Source organism: Lithobates pipiens, unplaced genomic scaffold, assembly GCF_037356315.1.
Source record: "Lithobates pipiens isolate NorthernLeopardFrog02 unplaced genomic scaffold, aLitPip1_a1.2 Scaffold_28, whole genome shotgun sequence".
In the NCBI taxonomy this organism is placed as follows: Eukaryota; Metazoa; Chordata; class Amphibia; order Anura; family Ranidae; genus Lithobates; species Lithobates pipiens.
Window position 1 is genome coordinate 42369197 of NW_027507789.1, and position 18518 is coordinate 42387714.

General features: G+C 44.6%; 1 protein-coding gene across 1 annotated transcript in view; it reads right to left on the reverse strand.

Moving 5' to 3' along the window:
* Positions 1-18518, reverse strand: part of LOC143935336 (ubiquitin carboxyl-terminal hydrolase CYLD-like) — a 66005-nt gene that overhangs the window by 20028 nt on the left and 27459 nt on the right. Inside the window, exons 3-7 of the mRNA XM_077459138.1 lie at positions 13143-13269; positions 4794-4932; positions 2427-2534; positions 1832-1911; positions 200-266 (exon numbers count right to left, since the gene is read on the reverse strand). Of these exons, the coding sequence (XP_077315264.1) occupies positions 200-266; positions 1832-1911; positions 2427-2534; positions 4794-4932; positions 13143-13269 (521 nt within the window). The remainder of the gene's footprint in view (positions 1-199; positions 267-1831; positions 1912-2426; positions 2535-4793; positions 4933-13142; positions 13270-18518) is intronic.

An 18518-nucleotide genomic window follows, 5' to 3' on the forward strand; every position in this document is an offset into this window, starting at 1 on the left:
TCCTAAAATAATACTGAATGGACCAAATTTGTCAGTCACCCTGTATTGGCAAATATGTTGATGGCTGGGCAGTCTAGAAGAAATCTCAGTCATCGAGATCTACAGATATAATCAATCCCCAGTGGGAAAACCTGACCAGTTCAGTCAGCCAGATCTACAGATGTTTAGTCAAACCCCACCGAGCAAGCCAGAGACCTACCGTATTTTCAGCAGTGGTTCCACAGCAAGTACTTCATATAATAAGGCATTTAAGAATTCTTCCGGATCTGAAACAGAGTAGCTGGCACATTAACATTATGATATAATTAATGCTAACCCACACCTTCTAGCTATCTCAATTGTTTATGAGGCAGTATTAATTCTTAGGCTCCTCAAAGAACAAGGCTTATGACTGTATTAAGTAATAACCTAACAAAGTTGATCTAGGCTAATTTGCCTAGCCCTAGACTGATTCTGGGGTTGGGCAATTCTCTGACATTAAGTTTTAAAAGTTGCAGTATTATGGCTGACTCCCAAGAAAGCAATGATGGGATAGGTTCTAAATACATCAACAGACTGTTAAAGATCCTTTAGAGAACGATAATAGTGCACTTTTTCACTGACTGCAATTATGATGGTGTACATAGCATACTTCTCAAATTTACTGCTGCACCCCACTGACCATAATGTTTCCATCGCACTTCTTCACTAATGGAACTTGCCTAAGTCTTCACAGACCTTTGCATATGTACAGTGTGCTATACATGACATTTCTAAGACTGCTAAATTCATTTTTTCGGAAGTTATAATTTTCTGGATGCACTATGTCTGTGTCCAGCAGTGCTCACCGCAGGTACTCAATAATTATGTAGAGAGATGCAAATAGGTGCAGCCACCAGTGACCTGTCATTAAAGAGAACAGGCCTGGCCACCACACCACAACTGCTCATCAGCTATCCTTATTGCTAGTGTATTTTATGTGTGGCCCAAGACAACTACTCTTCTTCCAATGTGGCCCAGGAAGGTCAAAGGTTTGGACTCCCCCGCGTTATAACTTTAAAAACACTTTAACAGTGAGTTAGGGACCTTAGATTGTAAGCTCTTTGAGGGCAGGGACTGATGTGAATGTACAATATATATATATATATATATATATGTAAGTGCTGTGTAAATTGCTGGCACTATATAAATACTTGTAAAAAATAAATAAATAACTTGTATGGTGATGTTGTCTTGTTGAGTTCCAGATCCTATTCCATATATGCAATGGCTTTCGTACACTACATTGATGGTGGCCAAAAAGCCTGAGACAGCTATATGCAGGTTGGAATAAATGACTCTATAATATTGAGCGTTTTTTGCACTATACACTTGGATGTACTTTGGGCCCCTTGTCCTGAAATTAGTAATAATCCTCGTATTTTGGGGATGTGCGGGAACAAGACATGTTAATAACTTCTGTTTTTCAAATTCTGTTTGGTGCTGCACACTCATTAGAATGATGGTTTTAAAAATGCTTTAGTCCCCTCTCAACATGTATGGCTATTCTATCCAATTACTGCTAGTATAAGTACATAAAATCCACTTATAGATTATAGAGTGCCTTCCCACAATCAGCAGAACAGCAGGACTTGGCCCAAGAGTAGGAGGTTGTGCACTTTGAGGCAATCAGGGCAATTTTATGAGGCACATCAATTAGTTCCTTATTATTACTAGTGCCTATGAGCAAAAACATCTGAAAATAGAACTTGGATCTTAATTGCTACCCATCAGAAAACGATGGATTAAGAATAATAAGAGAATCAAGTATTTAATATATTTTACAAGAAATGACAGACAACGTAGAACAAACCTTTCTCATCAGTAACAAAGGAATCACATCGCAGCAGTTTTCTGAGCTTCATGACATTGTCAGCATGTACGAATCCAGTCCTACAACATGAGGAGCCATGTGATGAGATACTTGTCAAAGAATCGGCAGTTGACATTGTCTCAAACTAAATGGTGCTCATATAAAAGCTCATTACACCTTTCAGTAAAGAGCAGAGAATAGTCTGATCTTTCCATAGTCAACTAAAAGAACAAAATGGTGCACCGGCTGCCGATTATCCGTAGTTGACTGTCGGTGACAGCTCAGTTACGGTTCTGACCAAGTTGTAAAAGCACAATGCCGTTGCCTAGCATTAAACATCTTAGATTAACAAGGAAGAATATTATTTGCATCTCGGTGTGTGGCATTTCTGCTGCTTGACAATCGATTTAATAAGAATTTATATAAACACTGTCTGATGAACACTAAAATGATCCACCAAAAAACTATAGTTTCATTGAAAAGCATTCTAATGAGTTAAAAAGCTTTAGGTTGACTGACTGGAATTGTCCCAAAAACCCAAAAGTGCCTCTGCAATATCATAACTAAATATGTGGACTTGTAAACACAATCTTACCTTCTGAGGGGGTTCACAATGTCCTCCCTAAGGATGCGTTGTACTTTGGCATCACAGACATCTGGCGAGCGTAAGATAGGATCCAGAACAGAGGAGAAAGCAAATAGGCTGTGAAAACAAATATATATTTTTTTGGAATTTATAGCTTAAGGTTTGTGAGGGTTTTGAGTATTAAAGCTGAATTCCAGGCAAGGCTAGTTTGACATAGTTACATTAGCCCAGCTTGGACCAATATATTTACGTATGTCCCATTCCTGTGGAATTCTACCCAAAGCTGGAAATCACTGTAGTAAGCACTGAGTGGCTGCCCTGCTGCTTTCTGAACACACGGGATCACCCATATGGCATGGGTGCCATTCACAAACATTTTGCATTTTCTCAATGCAAAGCGTTCTCTGATTGTATGAAGTGGATATTATAATGTCACCACCCCACTTCTCCACTTTGTCCAATTAGAGAATGCTTTACATTTATTGATAAAATGCAAAGCGTTCAATGAATGTTGCCAGTGCCAGGACAAGGTCATCTAGAACCCAGGGCAAACATACCAAACTGTGCCCCTCCAAAATGTATGAGCATTATGTGTCAGCAAATATCCAGCCCCCCAAAAATCAAGCACTAATCTGCATGCCTACCCCTAAGCATAAATTCCCTCTCCTCCTAGTACAAATCACTCCCTCCCAAGCTCAAATCCTTTCTCTCTCCAAATCTCCCAACATAAACCCCTCAAATAAAAAATCACTTTCACTTAAAATCATTTTCCCCTCTAAGCACAAATCCTCTCCCCCCACCCTGAATCTCCCTCACAGCACAAATTTTCTCCCAATCCCCACTCCTAGCACAAATTTCCCCTCCTAGCATAAATAGCCCCAATCATGCCTACTAGCACAAATACTGCCCAAAAAAAATGTCCCATCCTAGCACAACACTGACCATATCACTGACCATATCACCTCCTCTAGCACAAACTCCCCAAATCTACCCTCCCAGCACAAATCCTCTTCCCCCCTCCCAACAAAAATCCCCCCAATTCACCATTCCTAGCACCCCCCATAATTTCCCCTTCTAGAGAAATTCATATCCCCCGCCACCCTCCAGATTCCCCTTCCCAACACAACCCCCCCCCCAATCTCCTTGAGGTGCCCCCATACCTCACATGATATCACAGTGCCCAGGACAGCTTCCCCTTTTGCCCACCCCTTGTCCCAGCCCTGAATGGTGCCCATGCAAGGTGGACAACCTTGTGTATTCACAATACAGCAGGGCAACCTCTTGGCACAAGATCTGGAAGCTAGTGGAGATCACTGGGGTATCAGTGCCTACTACATTGTTTACTTCCAACTCCTATGGGGATCCCACAGGTATTGTCAAATTTTGATACCTCTAATTTAGCTTTAACCACTTACCTACCCGCCCATAGTTGTATGACGTCCGCAGATGGGATCTCCTATCCTGGGTGGCGTCATATGATGTCCGGCGGCACGCCCATGCTCGCCGCATCACCGAGGAGTTGGTGCATGTGCCCGGCGGCCGCGATGTCCGCCGGGCACCCGCGATCACTTGTGACAGAGCAGGAACATGGATCTGTGTGTGTAAACACATCCTGAAGACCGATTGTGTATTCCTAGTATATAGGAACACCAATCGGTCTCCTCCCCTACTCGGTCCCATCCCCCCACAGTTAGAATCCCTCCCTAGGTAACACATTTAACCTCTTGATTGCCCCCTAGTGTTAACTCCTTCCCTGTCAGTGACATTTATACAATAATCATTGAATTTTAATAGCACTGATCACTGTATAAATGTTAATTAACCCCAAAATAGTGTCAAAAGTGTCCGATCTGTCTACCCCAATGTCACAGTCACAATGAAAATCACATATCACCACCATTACTAGTAAAAAAAAAAACAATAATAATAAAAATGCCGTAAATCAATAGCCTATTTTGTAGGCACTATAACTTTTGAGCAAACCAATCAATATACGCTTATTGTGATTTTTTTTTACCAAAAATATGTAGAAGAATACATATTGGCCTAAAGTTATTTATATTTATTATAGAAAATAAAATTTATTTATATTTATTATAGCAAAAAGTTAAAAATATTGTGTTTTTTTCAAAATTGTCGCTCTTTGTTTGTTTATAGCGCAAAAAATAAAAATCGCAAAGCTGATTAAATACCAACAAAAGAAAGCTCTATTTGTGGGGAAAAAATGGATAAAAATGTAATTTGGGTACAGTGTTGCATGACCGCTGAATTGTCATTCAAAATGTTACAGCGCTGAAAGCTGAAAATTGGCCTGGGCAGAAAGGGAGTGAAAATGCCTGGTATTGAAGTGGTTAAGAATCATTTTGAGGACCTTACCTGAAAAGGGTGGTATCTAGGTAGCAGGAATTGTAGTGTCCCTGGATCCCATTCCTCAATCCAACCATCTTGTCTAGAACATCGCATTCACGTACAGGGGGGTGATCCTTCATATTATCCTCCAATACACTGTGAATATCTATGATGGGGGAGAATGGAAAGACCTCATTTTTATTTTTAGTATGATCACTTAGATATGATATTTCTAAATGTTGCTATAACCCATTTAACAGACCTATTCCACAAAGATCAACAGGAGAAAGGACGTTCCTTGTTAGGAATGTAAGAAAAGACCAATTCCTGTTACAAATAGCTCTATGAAACAGGTGTTTTCTTTTATTTAAAACTGAGCCTTTGGCAGATACAATTAATTAAATCAATAAATGTATTAATGCAGTTCTGTAATCATTAATCCTATCCAATATTTATTATAAAATAAGGAGACGAGAAGCAAAATGGAATTTTAGTTTCCTGCTTCGTTTCTGCCTGATACAGAGATTGTATGTTCAAAATAATTAAAAAAAAATTCAAAATAATTTAAAAAATTCAAAAGTTTGGGAGGGCGAAGTGATAAACAGTGGCGTTGTATTTCAGATTTCTTTTAATTTAAAGCAGACCTTTCATCAAATTTGACATAATACATAATCCAAACATCCAAACTCCCCCTCCCCCCTTCTTTTTAAACATTTTTTATTTTTACTTTTTTTTTTTGTATGGAAAGTACCTACTTGCTCCCATTTGGATGATGTTTCTTCACTCTCACCCCCACCCTGACCCCCGATTCTCGCAGAACTTATGTCACACTAGTGTCATCTAGTTGGCGGGTTCCACACCTGTGGTGTAGGGGGCTGGCTGTGAATGATCAGGAAGGCTCCAGAATCCAAGATGGCGACACAGGAACAAAAACAGTGATGAAGACTTCCAAGTTGGAAGAAGACAGCACTGGACTTTTTGGACTGTTAAGTATGTGTTTTTTTTTAAAGTCAATAGCTACTGTAATTGTAGCTGTTGACTTTTACTTTGTTGAAAAAAATGTGTGAATTTACTCTTTAAAATGGCACTTAACTCTGGTTGTATGTATTCTTAACTCAAAAAGTACTTTCTATTGCTCCCAACCACCTCTAAATCTCCTTTTTACCACCTATTAGAGGGTGGCTACGTTCATTCCTACTATTGTTTGCTCATTAGATGGGCTATGGGATGTGTAGTGTGCTTAGAGGAGTACATAAGACTACAAAAAACATGATCTGCTCATTCCAAATAAAAGGAAGTGAAGTGTAAAAGAGAGATTCGAGAGTGGAGGTTACAAGAAGGTAGAAAAGCTAATTAAAAAACAAATTAATAAAAAAAAAATGACACCTCCATTATGTAAAGGATTGTAAGGATGATATTGTTTTATGCTAGACTGATATATGCAGTTTTATTAAACCCAGCTTTTCTTTGGTTTCCAAGGTGGCGTTCTGCAAATTGACAACAATTTGTAACACTCCTTTAGAAACAAACGTAAAAACTTTGCACTGAAGTAAATGTTCTTTATTAGAGGAGTGCCCTTCTGTGCAACAGTACAGACTGCCCACCTCTGCCAACAAAGAAGAAGGACCTGTGATGATACCAAACCAGCCAGAAGATCACTGGATAAAAGTATGTACTGTATATTTCAATAATAATAAAAAAAAAAAAAAGTAATTTAACCACTTGCTTACTGGGCACTTAAACCCCCCTCATGCCCAGACCAATTTTCAGCTTTCAGCGCTGATGCACTTTGAATGACAATTGCGCGGGCATACAACACTGTACCCAAATGAAATTTTTATCATTTTTTTCCCACAAATAGAGCTTTCTTTTGGTGGTATTTAGTTACAGCTCGGAGTTTTATTTTTTGCTAAACAAACAAAAAAAGATGCAAAAAAAAAAAAGAAAAATCATGTTTAATAGTTTGTTATAAAATTTTGCAAACAGGTCATTTTTCTCCTTCATTGAAGTGCGCTGATGAGGCGGCACTGATAGGCTGCACTGGTGGGCCCTGATAGGCTGCACTGGTGGGCACTGATAGGCTGCACTGGTGGGCACTGATAGGCTGCACTGGTGGGCACTGATAGGCATAGTTAAGGCGGCACTAATAGGCACAGATAAGGCGGCACCGATGGGCACAGATAAGGTGGCACTGATGGGCACAGATAAGATGGCACGGATGGGTGGCACGGATGGGTGGCACTAAGGGGCACTGATAGGTACCACTGATAGATGGGACTGATGGGCACTGATAGGTGGCACTGATAGGTGGCTCTGATAGGTGGCACTGCTGGGCACTGATGGGCGGCACTGATGGGCACTGGTAGATGACACTGATGGGCACGGATATGTGGCACTGGGGTGCAGCACCTTTGTTGAGGCAGATTGTGGGCACTGCTGGGTGGCACTGTGGGCACTGCTGGGTGGCACTGTGGGCACTGCTGGGTGGCACTATGGGCACTGCTGGGTGGCACTGACGGGGGGCACTTATATTTTATTGAGGTGGCACTGGCAGGGGCAGGTGGGCACTGGCAGGGCTGGCCGTGATCGGGACTGATGTCCCGATCACGGCCGCCGGTGATCGGCTCTTTTTTTTTTCTCCTCGCTCTGTCAGCGCGAGGAGGAATAATAGCCGATTACCAGCTCCGTTGTATCACATGATCAGCTGTCAGCCATGGCTGACAGCTGATCACGTGATAAGGGGTCGGATCGATCGGTGATCAGGCGAGTCTCATAGACTCGCCGATCACAGAGCGCGCCGCGCGCGCCCCTCAGGGGGCGCGCAGGCCGCTCGTGCACGGGACGACGTCAATAGACGTCGTCCCGGCAAAGGAGGTGAATGGCTACAGCGCGGGTCTCAAGTGGTTAAATCAAGTTTGTTAAGATATTTTTCTATCTGATGCCCGTCAGTTGGTCTCCTCCTGCTGAAAGTCTTTTTCCACTCCTTCCAATGCTGAATGGGTCGACAGCATCAATAATATTATGCAGATGGAGGAGCTTTTGGTGTGGGAGACTGACTTATGGGAAAAAGACCTTTTGGCTGTTCTGGGACCATTATTCCTCCTTGATGTCCCTGAAAAAGCTGGTCTCCATAGACTCCTAGCCAGTTTTTCCCTTACCTGATCTCATTTTCTGTCCTCCTTTTTTGGTGAGATGACCTCCTGCAATTGCTTGAGGAGATGACACCTGTCTCCAATGACCTTGTTTTTTAAGGATTTTTAGCTACTGGAATACCCCACTACCAGAGCCTGTTATGCCCTTACCCGGATCCCCATATTTTTCCCTACCCTCTCACCCCCCCCCCCACCCCCTTACCTCTTCTATCTTCTTCCTTCCACCTAATTTACCTCTTGATTCAACATGTTACTGTTGTATCATGTTCAATGAGGTTTTTAGCACCCTCTACCTCAGGTAGATAGGTGCCAGGTGTAAGTTTTGTATAAGCTGACAGTGCAGGTAAATTTAGGCAGGCCTATGATGTGAGCTAGGCCTGTTTGTTTTGATCTGAGTGGTTTAGTATAGCAGTAGGTGACTAACATGTGCTGCAGCTCTTGGGCACCTCCTCTGTTTCCAGGGAGAAGGTTCTAGAAAGGGGGCAGTGCAGAGAGCTGGAGTGACATGGGGTGCATGTGGGAGCCCTGACCAATCCCCAATTAGGATTGGAAGGGGGTGGGCCTCCTATATATACCCATGGTCAGTCTGCTGGGGGAGAAATAGCGCCTCGATCAACATCACAGAAATTATCTCCTGCGATCCTGTTCAAGACTTGCTTTGCTGACATCCCTTGTGGCTTCAGATCCTGCTGTTCCACTACATTGATCCCTGGCTTCTGGCTTTGCTGACTATCCATTACTGTTACTGAACCTTGGCTATGTTTTGACTTTGTTTGTTCTTTTATTATTAAATACATGTGGTTGTACTTCTGTCTCGGTCTGATTCATGGTTTCTCCTAATAAAAACAACAAAAACAAGCAAGAGACTATTCATTGTCTGTGAAAGTGTGCTAAAATGGATGTCTGACCAACAGGGTGAAATGTATGGATGCTGTAACATGTAGCAACCCCATGGGGGCACTGCTACAGGTTTATTGTGAACTGTCAATTATCCACCCTGTCATTCTGTTACCTCTGTTTTTTTTGACTTGCACAAATGTACACTTGTTTTTCTTTTGCATATGTTTGAAAGACTTCATGTCCTTTATTGTGAAAATAATAAAAGATATTCAACCATTAAAAAAAAAAGGGGCAGAGGGGGTGGGGCGCATAATTTGAAACCAGAGTTTGAATTTAAATACATGATATAGGGGCATCATTTAAAAACAGTTGCTCATTACTGGCTATTTTGTACATTAACTGAGTATAAAATCAAGTAACAATTGGAATGAAAGAATTACTAGTTCTGAAATGACAGATATCCGAAAAGAGAGATTTATTGTTTAGGCTATTCAAAAAGTAATAACAGTTCCAAATGCCTTGCGGCTTACCGTGATGTAAATAGGCAATTAAAAGCTGATTATCCCTAAACACGTGTACAGGTTTCTCAAGGAGTGACATACTTGTTTCATGGCATGACAGTGGAATGACATGACATAGTTAGATGGGATTCTGGGAACACTTACATTGACGTACATTTTGTATATTGTATTTGTTACATCACGCAAATTATTGTACAGAACAGGAACATATTCTTTGGTTATGAAATCGCCAGGGGATTCTAAAATAACAGATATACCATCCACTATGCATTAATATAATATTTTTTTCTAAGGCAATCCTTATTTTAGAGCAGCATCTCTCAGCCGGAATGCTGTGGCGCCATGGGGTGCTGTTTGGGTTCTCCAGGAGTGCCACAAACACTGAACATAGTTTGCCCTGAATCCGCTTCATGATGTGGCTCCACCATCACACCATAACAACCATTGAAGCTCTGGGGCTAAGATACATGATGTCTCTCCCACGCCAGGATGCTGATCCAGGGTAGGTAGCATGCAGGTCCAACCCCAGCATAGAGCAGTGTTTCTCAACTCCAGTCCTCGAGGTGTCCCAACAGGTTATGTTTTCAGGCTTTCCATTATTTTGCACAGGTGTTTCATCTGAGGGAAATCCTTAAAACATGACCCGTTGGAGCACGTTGAGGACTGGAGTTGAGAAACACTGGCATAGAGGACACAGTGCACCTACACTATATCGTCAAAAGTATTGGGACACCGGCCCTTACACGCACATGAATTTTAATGGCATCCCAGTCTTAGTCCGTAGGGTTCAATATTGAGTTGTCCCACCCTTTGCAGCTATAACAGCTTCACTCTTCTGGGAAGGCTGTCCACAAGGTTTAGGAGTGTGTCTATGGGAATGTTTGACCATTCTTCCAGAAGCGCATGTGAGGTCAGGCACTGATGTTGGACATGAAGGCCTGGCTCACAGTCTCCACTCTAATTCATCCAAAAGGTGTTCTATTCGGTTGAGGTCGGGACTCTGTGCAGGCCAGTCAAGTTCCTCCACCCCAAACTCTCTCATCCATGTCTTTATGGACCTTGGTTTGTGCACAGTCATGTTGGAACAGGAAGGGGCCATCCCCAAACTGTTCCCACAAATTGTCCAAAATGTCTTGTTATGCTGACGCCTTAAAAAATAATTGACCTGAATAATCCACTTGGAAGCATCTATTTAAGTTGTGCCTCGCTAACCACACATGGGTTCCATTTTGGGGCCTCATCCCTTCTTCCCATTGTTCACCAGACCTGACAGCATACTAAGTAGTACAGTAATTTCTGGAAAACCCCAACAAGCATCAAGTGCGACCATCCACATTGTGCGTGAAGACAATCATATTCTCCACATATGCTAAAATTGGTTGCTTCACCATAGGACAGGTATCCAGCAAACTTAATAATGTCATATTGCCATATTGCACTACATTTTGCAGAAAGTTACAGAGCTGCTGATTGAAAAGGAAATTTCATTTTTAATAACAATAATTACAATATGGCTTTTGTCGCAATTGTATATGTTATCTATATATATTTTGTATTGCAATATTTTTTTCTGCACAAAGGTAGATTTAACCTTTAAGTAATAAATATTATATATTATACAGTGCCTCGAAAAAGTATTCACACCCCTTGACATTTTCCACATTTTGTCATGTTACAACCAAAAACATAAATGTATTTTATTGGGATTTTATGCAATAGACCAACACAAAGTGTCACATAATTGTGAAGTGGAAGGAAAATGATAAATGGTTTTCAATTTTTGTTTACAAATAAATATGTGAAAAGTGTGGCATGCATTTGTATTCAGCCCCCCTGAGTCAATACTTTGCAGAACCACCTTTCGCTGCAATTACAGCTGCAAGTCTTTTTGGGGATGTCTCTACCCACTTTGCACATTTACAGAGTGACATTTTTGCCCATTCTTCTTTGCAAAATAGCTCAAGCTCTTTAGATTGGATGGAGAGCATCTGCGAACAGCAATTTTCAAGTCTTGCCACAGATTCTCAATTGGATTTAGGTCTGGACTTTGAATGGGTCATTCTAACACATGAATATGCTTTGATCTAAACCATTCCATTGTAGCTCTGGCTGTTTGTTTAGGGTCGTTGTCCTACTGGAAGGTGAATCTCCACCCCAGTCTCAAGTCTTTTGCAGACTCTAACAGGTTTTCTTCTAGGATTGCCCTGTATTTGGCTCCATCCATCTTCCTTTCAACTCTGACCAGCTTCCCTTTCCCTGCTGAAGGAAAACATCCCCACAACATAATGCTGCCACCGCCATGTTTCACGGTAGGGATGGTGTGTTCAGGGTGACGTGCAGTGTTAGTTTTCCGCCAAACATAGCATTTTGCTTTTAGGCCAAAAAGTTACATTTTGGTCTCATCTGACCAGAGCACCTTCTTCCACGTGTTTGCTGTGTCCCCCACATGGCTTCTCGCAAATTGCAAATGGAACTTCTAATGGCTTTCTTTCAACAATAGCTTTCTTCTTGCTTCTCTTCCATAAAGACCAGATTCGTGGCATGCATAGTTGTCCTGTGGACAGATTCTCCCACCTGAGTTGTGGATCTCTGCAGCTTCTCCAGAGTTACCATGGGCCTCTTGGCTTCTCTGATTAATGATCTCCTTGCCTGTCAGTTTAGGTGGACGGCCATGTCTTGGTAGGTTTGCAGTTGTACCATACTCTTTCCATTTTTGGATAAAGGATCAAACAGCACTCCGTGAGATGTTCAAAGCTTGGATATTTTTTTATAACCTAATCCTGCTTTAACCATTTGCCGACCATCTCACACCAATATACGTTGGAAGAAGGGCTCGTACAGGCAGAATCACGTACCTGTACATTGCCCTTTAAGAGGCGGCCATTGGGCACGTGCGCCGGTGGCAAGCTCCATGAGTCGGGTTGCAGGTCCAGCGGACTCGATCGCCACGGGGATACCCGCGATCGCCTCAAGGGGAGGAAGAACGGGGAGATTCTAATGTAAACAAGCATCTCCCCGTTCTGCCTAATGACAGTGTCCCTGATCTCTGCTCCGTGTGATACACAGCCACGCCCCCCACAGTTAGAATCACGCCCCTAGGACACACTTAACCCCTACACTGCCACCTAGTGGTTAACCCCTTCACTGCCAGTGTCATTTACACAGGAATCAGTGCATTTGTATAGCACTGATTGCTGTATAAACGACAAAAATGTGTCAAAAATGTCCGATGTGTCCGCCATAATGTCGCAGTCATGATAAAAATCACTGATCGCCGCCATTTAAAAAAATAATAAATTATGAATAAAAATGCCATAAAACTATCCCCAAAAAAGTGCTCTGGTCAGGAAGGGGGTAAATTCTTCCAGGGCTAAAGTGGTTAAACCTCTCCACAACTTTGTCCCTGACCTGTCTGGTGTGTTCTGTGGCCTTCATGATGTTGTTTGTTCATAAGGTTCTCTAACAAACCTCTGAGAACAGAACAGCTGTATATATACTGGGATTAAATTATACACTGGTGGACTCTATTTACTAGGTGACTTCTGAAGGCAATTGGTTCCACTAAATTTTAGTTAGGGGTATCAGAGTAAAGGGGGCTAAATACAAATGCACATCACACTTTTCAGATATTTATTTGCAAAAATATTGGAAAATCATTTTCCTTCCACTTCATAATTATGTGCCACTTTGTGTTGGTCTATCACATAAAATCCCAATAAAATAAATTTACGTTTTAGGTTGTAACATGACAAAATGTGGAAAATTTTAAGGGGTATGAATAATTTTTCAAGACACTGTATGTCAATATTAGCAATGTACAGCATTTCTTTATAGCATTACTATAAAATAACAATCAAACTCACCTTTCTCATCCAATTTGTGTCCAAAGTCTCTGTATTGTGGCTGGCGCTGCACACTAGAGCTGATTGCCAGAACTTCACCAGCATCAATCTTTAACAGTGGTGTGACATTACTTAAGCACTCCCCATCCTGCAACATAATAATAGGTGTCATATGTGTCAACGTATTAATAGGTGGTCATAAAATACATTATATCAATATAAAGTATCCAACAATCTACTGATTTAAAATCAAGACCATGAATAAAGTAAAGTAGAACTTCACCCAAAACCATTTTTTTTCTAATTCTGGATATAACGGGGTTCTAAAGGAGTTTTTTTTTTTACTTTACTGCATTCTCATAGCCCTTCCTTAAACACTTACCTGAGCCTAATCTCGATCCAGCGCTGTGCCTACCTGCAGTAAGGCCGCGTACACACGCGCGGACTGTTCGCCCAACCTTGTTCGGCAAACAGTTTCATCAAACAGTCCGCTCAAAATTTGCATGAGCGGACTTGCCCACACACGAGCGGACTGTTTGACGAACAAGGTTGGGCAAACAGTTCGCTCAACTTTTGAAATGAACGGACTCGCCCACGTAAGGAGGAGGCAAATCCGCCCATTTCAAGCGCGTGTACAGGTAGGCGGGGCCCGCGAAGGAGACGTCGCGGGCTCCGCCGCCTGGAATGGGCTTAAAGGGGAACCCCAACGCCGAAAAAAATCGGCGTGGGGGTTCCCCCCAAGTCCACACCAGACCCTTGTCCGAGCACGCTACCCGGCCGGCCAGGAAAGGGGGGCGAGCGAGCGCGCCCCCCCTCCTTAGCCGTACCAGGCCGCGTGCCCTCAACATGGGGGGTGCCTTGGGGAAGGGGGGGCCGCGCGGCCCCCCCACCCCAAAGCACCTTGTCCCCATGTTGATGAGGACAAGGGCCTCTTCCCGACAACCCTGGCCGTTGGTTGTCGGGGTCTGCGGGCGGGGGGCTTATCGGAATCCGGGAGCCCCCTTTAAGAAGGGGGCCCCCGGATACCGGCCCCCCACCCTATGTGAATGAGTATGGGGTACAATGTACCCCTACCCATTCACCTGTGAAATAAAGTACAAATAAAAACACAACACAGGGGAAAAAAATATTTTATTGCACAGCCGGGGGTCTTCCGTCTTCGGGGGTCTTCTCGCCGGACTCCTCCGCTATGTGTGTGTAGCTCTTTTGCCAGCGGAGGAGTCCGGCTTTCTTCCTCCCCGCCGCCGGCCTCTTCTCCCGACTTCGGGGGTCTTGTCCCCCTCTTCGGTTCTTCTGCCGGGCCACCGCGCCTGGTCCGGTGGCCCGGTCTTCTGTCGCCGTCTTCCGTTCTTCTGTCGCCGCCTTCGGTTCTTCTGCCGGGCCACCGCGCCTTCTTGTAGCTCTTTTACAGGCGGTGGCCCGGTCTTCTGTCGCCGCTGTCGCCTTCCGTTCTTCTTCTTGTTCTTCTTCTTCTTCTCCAGGAGATGTTGACACGTCGCTCCCTCCGGCCGGAATGCCAGAGCCGCCCTGCGCTGTGACTTATATAGTGACAATGGGGCGGTGTCACATGGTATATGTCACATGGGTTGGTCACATGGTGACCCCGCCCCCTTACGATGTCATAGTCCCCATGTGACATCAACCCATGTGACCAACCCATGTGACATATACCATGTGACACCGCCCCATTGTCACTATATAAGTCACAGCGCAGGGCGGCTCTGGCATTCCGGCCGGAGGGAGCGACGTGTCAACATCTCCTGGAGAAGAAGAAGAAGAACAAGAAGAAGAACGGAAGGCGACAGCGGCGACAGCGGCGACAGAAGACCGGGCCACCGCCTGTAAAAGAGCTACAAGAAGGCGCGGTGGCCCGGCAGAAGAACCGAAGGCGGCGACAGAAGAACGGAAGACGGCGACAGAAGACCGGGCCACCGGACCAGGCGCGGTGGCCCGGCAGAAGAACCGAAGAGGGGGACAAGACCCCCGAAGTCGGGAGAAGAGGCCGGCGGCGGGGAGGAAGAAAGCCGGACTCCTCCGCTGGCAAAAGAGCTACACACACATAGCGGAGGAGTCCGGCGAGAAGACCCCCGAAGACGGAAGACCCCCGGCTGTGCAATAAAATATTTTTTTCCCCTGTGTTGTGTTTTTATTTGTACTTTATTTCACAGGTGAATGGGTAGGGGTACATTGTACCCCATACTCATTCACATAGGGTGGGGGGCCGGTATCCGGGGGCCCCCTTCTTAAAGGGGGCTCCCGGATTCCGATAAGCCCCCCGCCCGCAGACCCCGACAACCAACGGCCAGGGTTGTCGGGAAGAGGCCCTTGTCCTCATCAACATGGGGACAAGGTGCTTTGGGGTGGGGGGGCCGCGCGGCCCCCCCTTCCCCAAGGCACCCCCCATGTTGAGGGCACGCGGCCTGGTACGGCTAAGGAGGGGGGGCGCGCTCGCTCGCCCCCCTTTCCTGGCCGGCCGGGTAGCGTGCTCGGACAAGGGTCTGGTGTGGACTTGGGGGGAACCCCCACGCCGATTTTTTTCGGCGTTGGGGTTCCCCTTTAAGCCCATTCCAGGCGGCGGAGCCCGCGACGTCTCCTTCGCGGGCCCCGCCTACCTGTACACGCGCTCGAAATGGGCGGACTTTCCGAGCGGGAACAGTCCGCTCATTTCGAAAGTACAGCGGACAGGCCCACACACGGGCGGACTGTTCGCTCAAACACAGTTTCAGCGGACAGTTTTTCGGAATTTCCGAAAGACCTTGTCCGTCCAACTGTCCGCTGAAACTGTCCGCTGAAAGCCCACACACGAGCGGACTGTCCGCCCAAACACTGTTCAGCGGACAAGGTTGGGCGGACAGTCCGCCCGTGTGTACGCGGCCTAACTCTTCTCCGCTTTCTTCTCACAGGAGACTCGGCAGCCATTGGCTCCTGCTGCTGTCAGTCAAAGGCAGTGAGAAGGAAGTGGAGGGCGGGGCTGAGCCTGGCTGTGTGTATCTGTAGACACACAGCCCAGCTCAGGATTGAGCCCGATTGAGCAAATGGCTTGCTATTGGGGGCACTTGGAGAAGAGGAGGAGCCAAGATCGCTGGCAGGGGACCCCAGAAGAGGAGGTTCTCTGTGCAAAACCACTGAACAGGTAAGTATAACATATTTGTTATTTAAAAAAAAAAAAAACCTCTACAATCACTTTAAAGAACCTATGCCAGGTCTTTGTTGCTTTCTATACCCTCAGCGGGAGGATCCACACTCACAACTTGTCATGGTAACTGTTGTTAATGGAATGGAAAGTGGGGAAGATGCAAGCGTTTCAGTTGCCACGGAAACCAAAGTAGAAGAACAATCTTCCAAGGATGATTTCTCTTCCAGTAACTTCACCCTCCAATTATTATTTTTTTTCCTGCTCACCTGACGTAGCATTGTCCTTAGATGTTCCCCCATTCACCCAGCAGATCCAGCATTGCCTGGCTGAGGTCCTCTTCTCTGCAGACACTGCTCGGGTCCAGCAATGTTCCCTTGTGATATCATTGGGATGCTGCCGTCAGGTTCAGGCACAGCCTCCCGATGATGCGCCGCTAGGCCTGCCCCGCCCCCCCCCCCCCCCACACTTTAATGAATAGAATGCTCTTAGTGCTCCTAGTGCCTTTTGGGACGTGTATGGCATTTATCCCAGCTGGCACCAGGGACACTGATGTCACTGACGTAATTTACCTTGGCCAAAAGCTATTTAATGAAAAAGAAAGTAACTAAATGAAAAAAGAAGGATATATGTGTAGTGTAGGGGGGAGGGATGGAGAAGAGCAAACTGGATCAATCTTTCTTATGAAGTGACAGTTGGCAATAAAAGCTTACAGGGGATCTAGCTCTTCACCTAAAACTGCAAAACACGTTTTACTGGAGTTGTACATTCCTCATTCAATGTAGGCTAGGAAATAACTGCAGGAGATGCTGAAGGTATAGCTGGGTCCATGAAACTGCAAACTCCAACCACAGTTTTATTTATGTACTTTGATTCACATTAGTTTTATTTTCCTCTCATCCCAATATCATCCTGTTACTTGATGTTTACCCCTCTATTCAACTGAAGTCCCACACCTTATTATGTTTTAGTCCGGGGCCTCCGAACTTTTCAGTACAAGGGCCACATTGTATATTTTACAAATATTCACAAGTTGAAAATAATTCCCAATCAGAGACCAACTTACATCAAAGTTCCCATCAGAATCCACCCTTACATCAGGTTCCACCACAGTCCACCCTTGCACCAGAGGCCCCCTTACATCAGGGTCTCCATTAGTGTCCTCTCCTACATTAGGGCCCCCATCACCATCCCTCCTTACATCAGAATCCCCCTTCCATCATGGTTCCCATCAGCCCCCACTCCCCTTACATCAGGGTCCCCATCAGTCCCCCCATACATCAGAAATGGAGACCATAGGCAGCCTTTGCTAACCTTAAAGCAGAACTGAAGTTCTGGCCAAGTTTGTTAAGTGTGCAAAATATCCATAAACATAGGAAAAGTAAGGAAGTACTATAATGTAAGGAAATACACTATATAAGGTATTGGGACACCTGCCTTTACACACACATGAACTTTAATTCATCCCAAAGTTGTTTATCCAAAATGTCTTGTTATGCTGACTCCTTAAGAGTTCCCTTCACTGAAACTAAGGGGCCAAGCTCAACACCTGAAAAACAACCCCACTTCCTAATCCCCCCTCCACCAAATGATTTGGACCAGTGCGCAAAGCAAGGTCCATAAAGACATGGATGAGCGAGTTTGGGGTGGTGGAACTTGACTCGCCTGCACAGAGTCCTGACCTCAACCCGATAGAAAACCTTTGGGATGAATAAGAATGGAAACTGCGAGCCAGGCCTTCTTGCCAACATCAGTGCCTTACCTCATAAATGCGCTTCTGGAAGAATGGTCAAACATTCCCATAGACACACTCCGAAACCTTGTGGGCAGCCTTCCCAGAAGAGTTGAAGCTGTTATAGTTACAAAAGGTGGGCCAACTCAATATTGAACCCTACGGACTAAGACTGGGATGCTATTTGCTATTTAAGTTCATGTGCGTGTAAAGGCAGGCATCCCAATACTTTTGGCAATATAGTGTAGATCCTTACACCTACCTATATCTATGGATTTTTTGCAGTTATCACATCAGACCTATATACACTCGTATAGTCTCCTGCCACACTTGGCCAGACCTCTCATTGGCATATCATCCTGCCAGAGTTTTTCATTTGCATGCCATCTTAAGTTTGGTAAGCTTAGACCATTTTGCATACTACTTTACATACACCAACCCTGTGTGTACGTACACATGCATAGCTTATACTTCTTTCGTTGTAGATGTGTCTTGTCCTCTGTGTCCCCCCATGTGTGCACACATTGTCCAC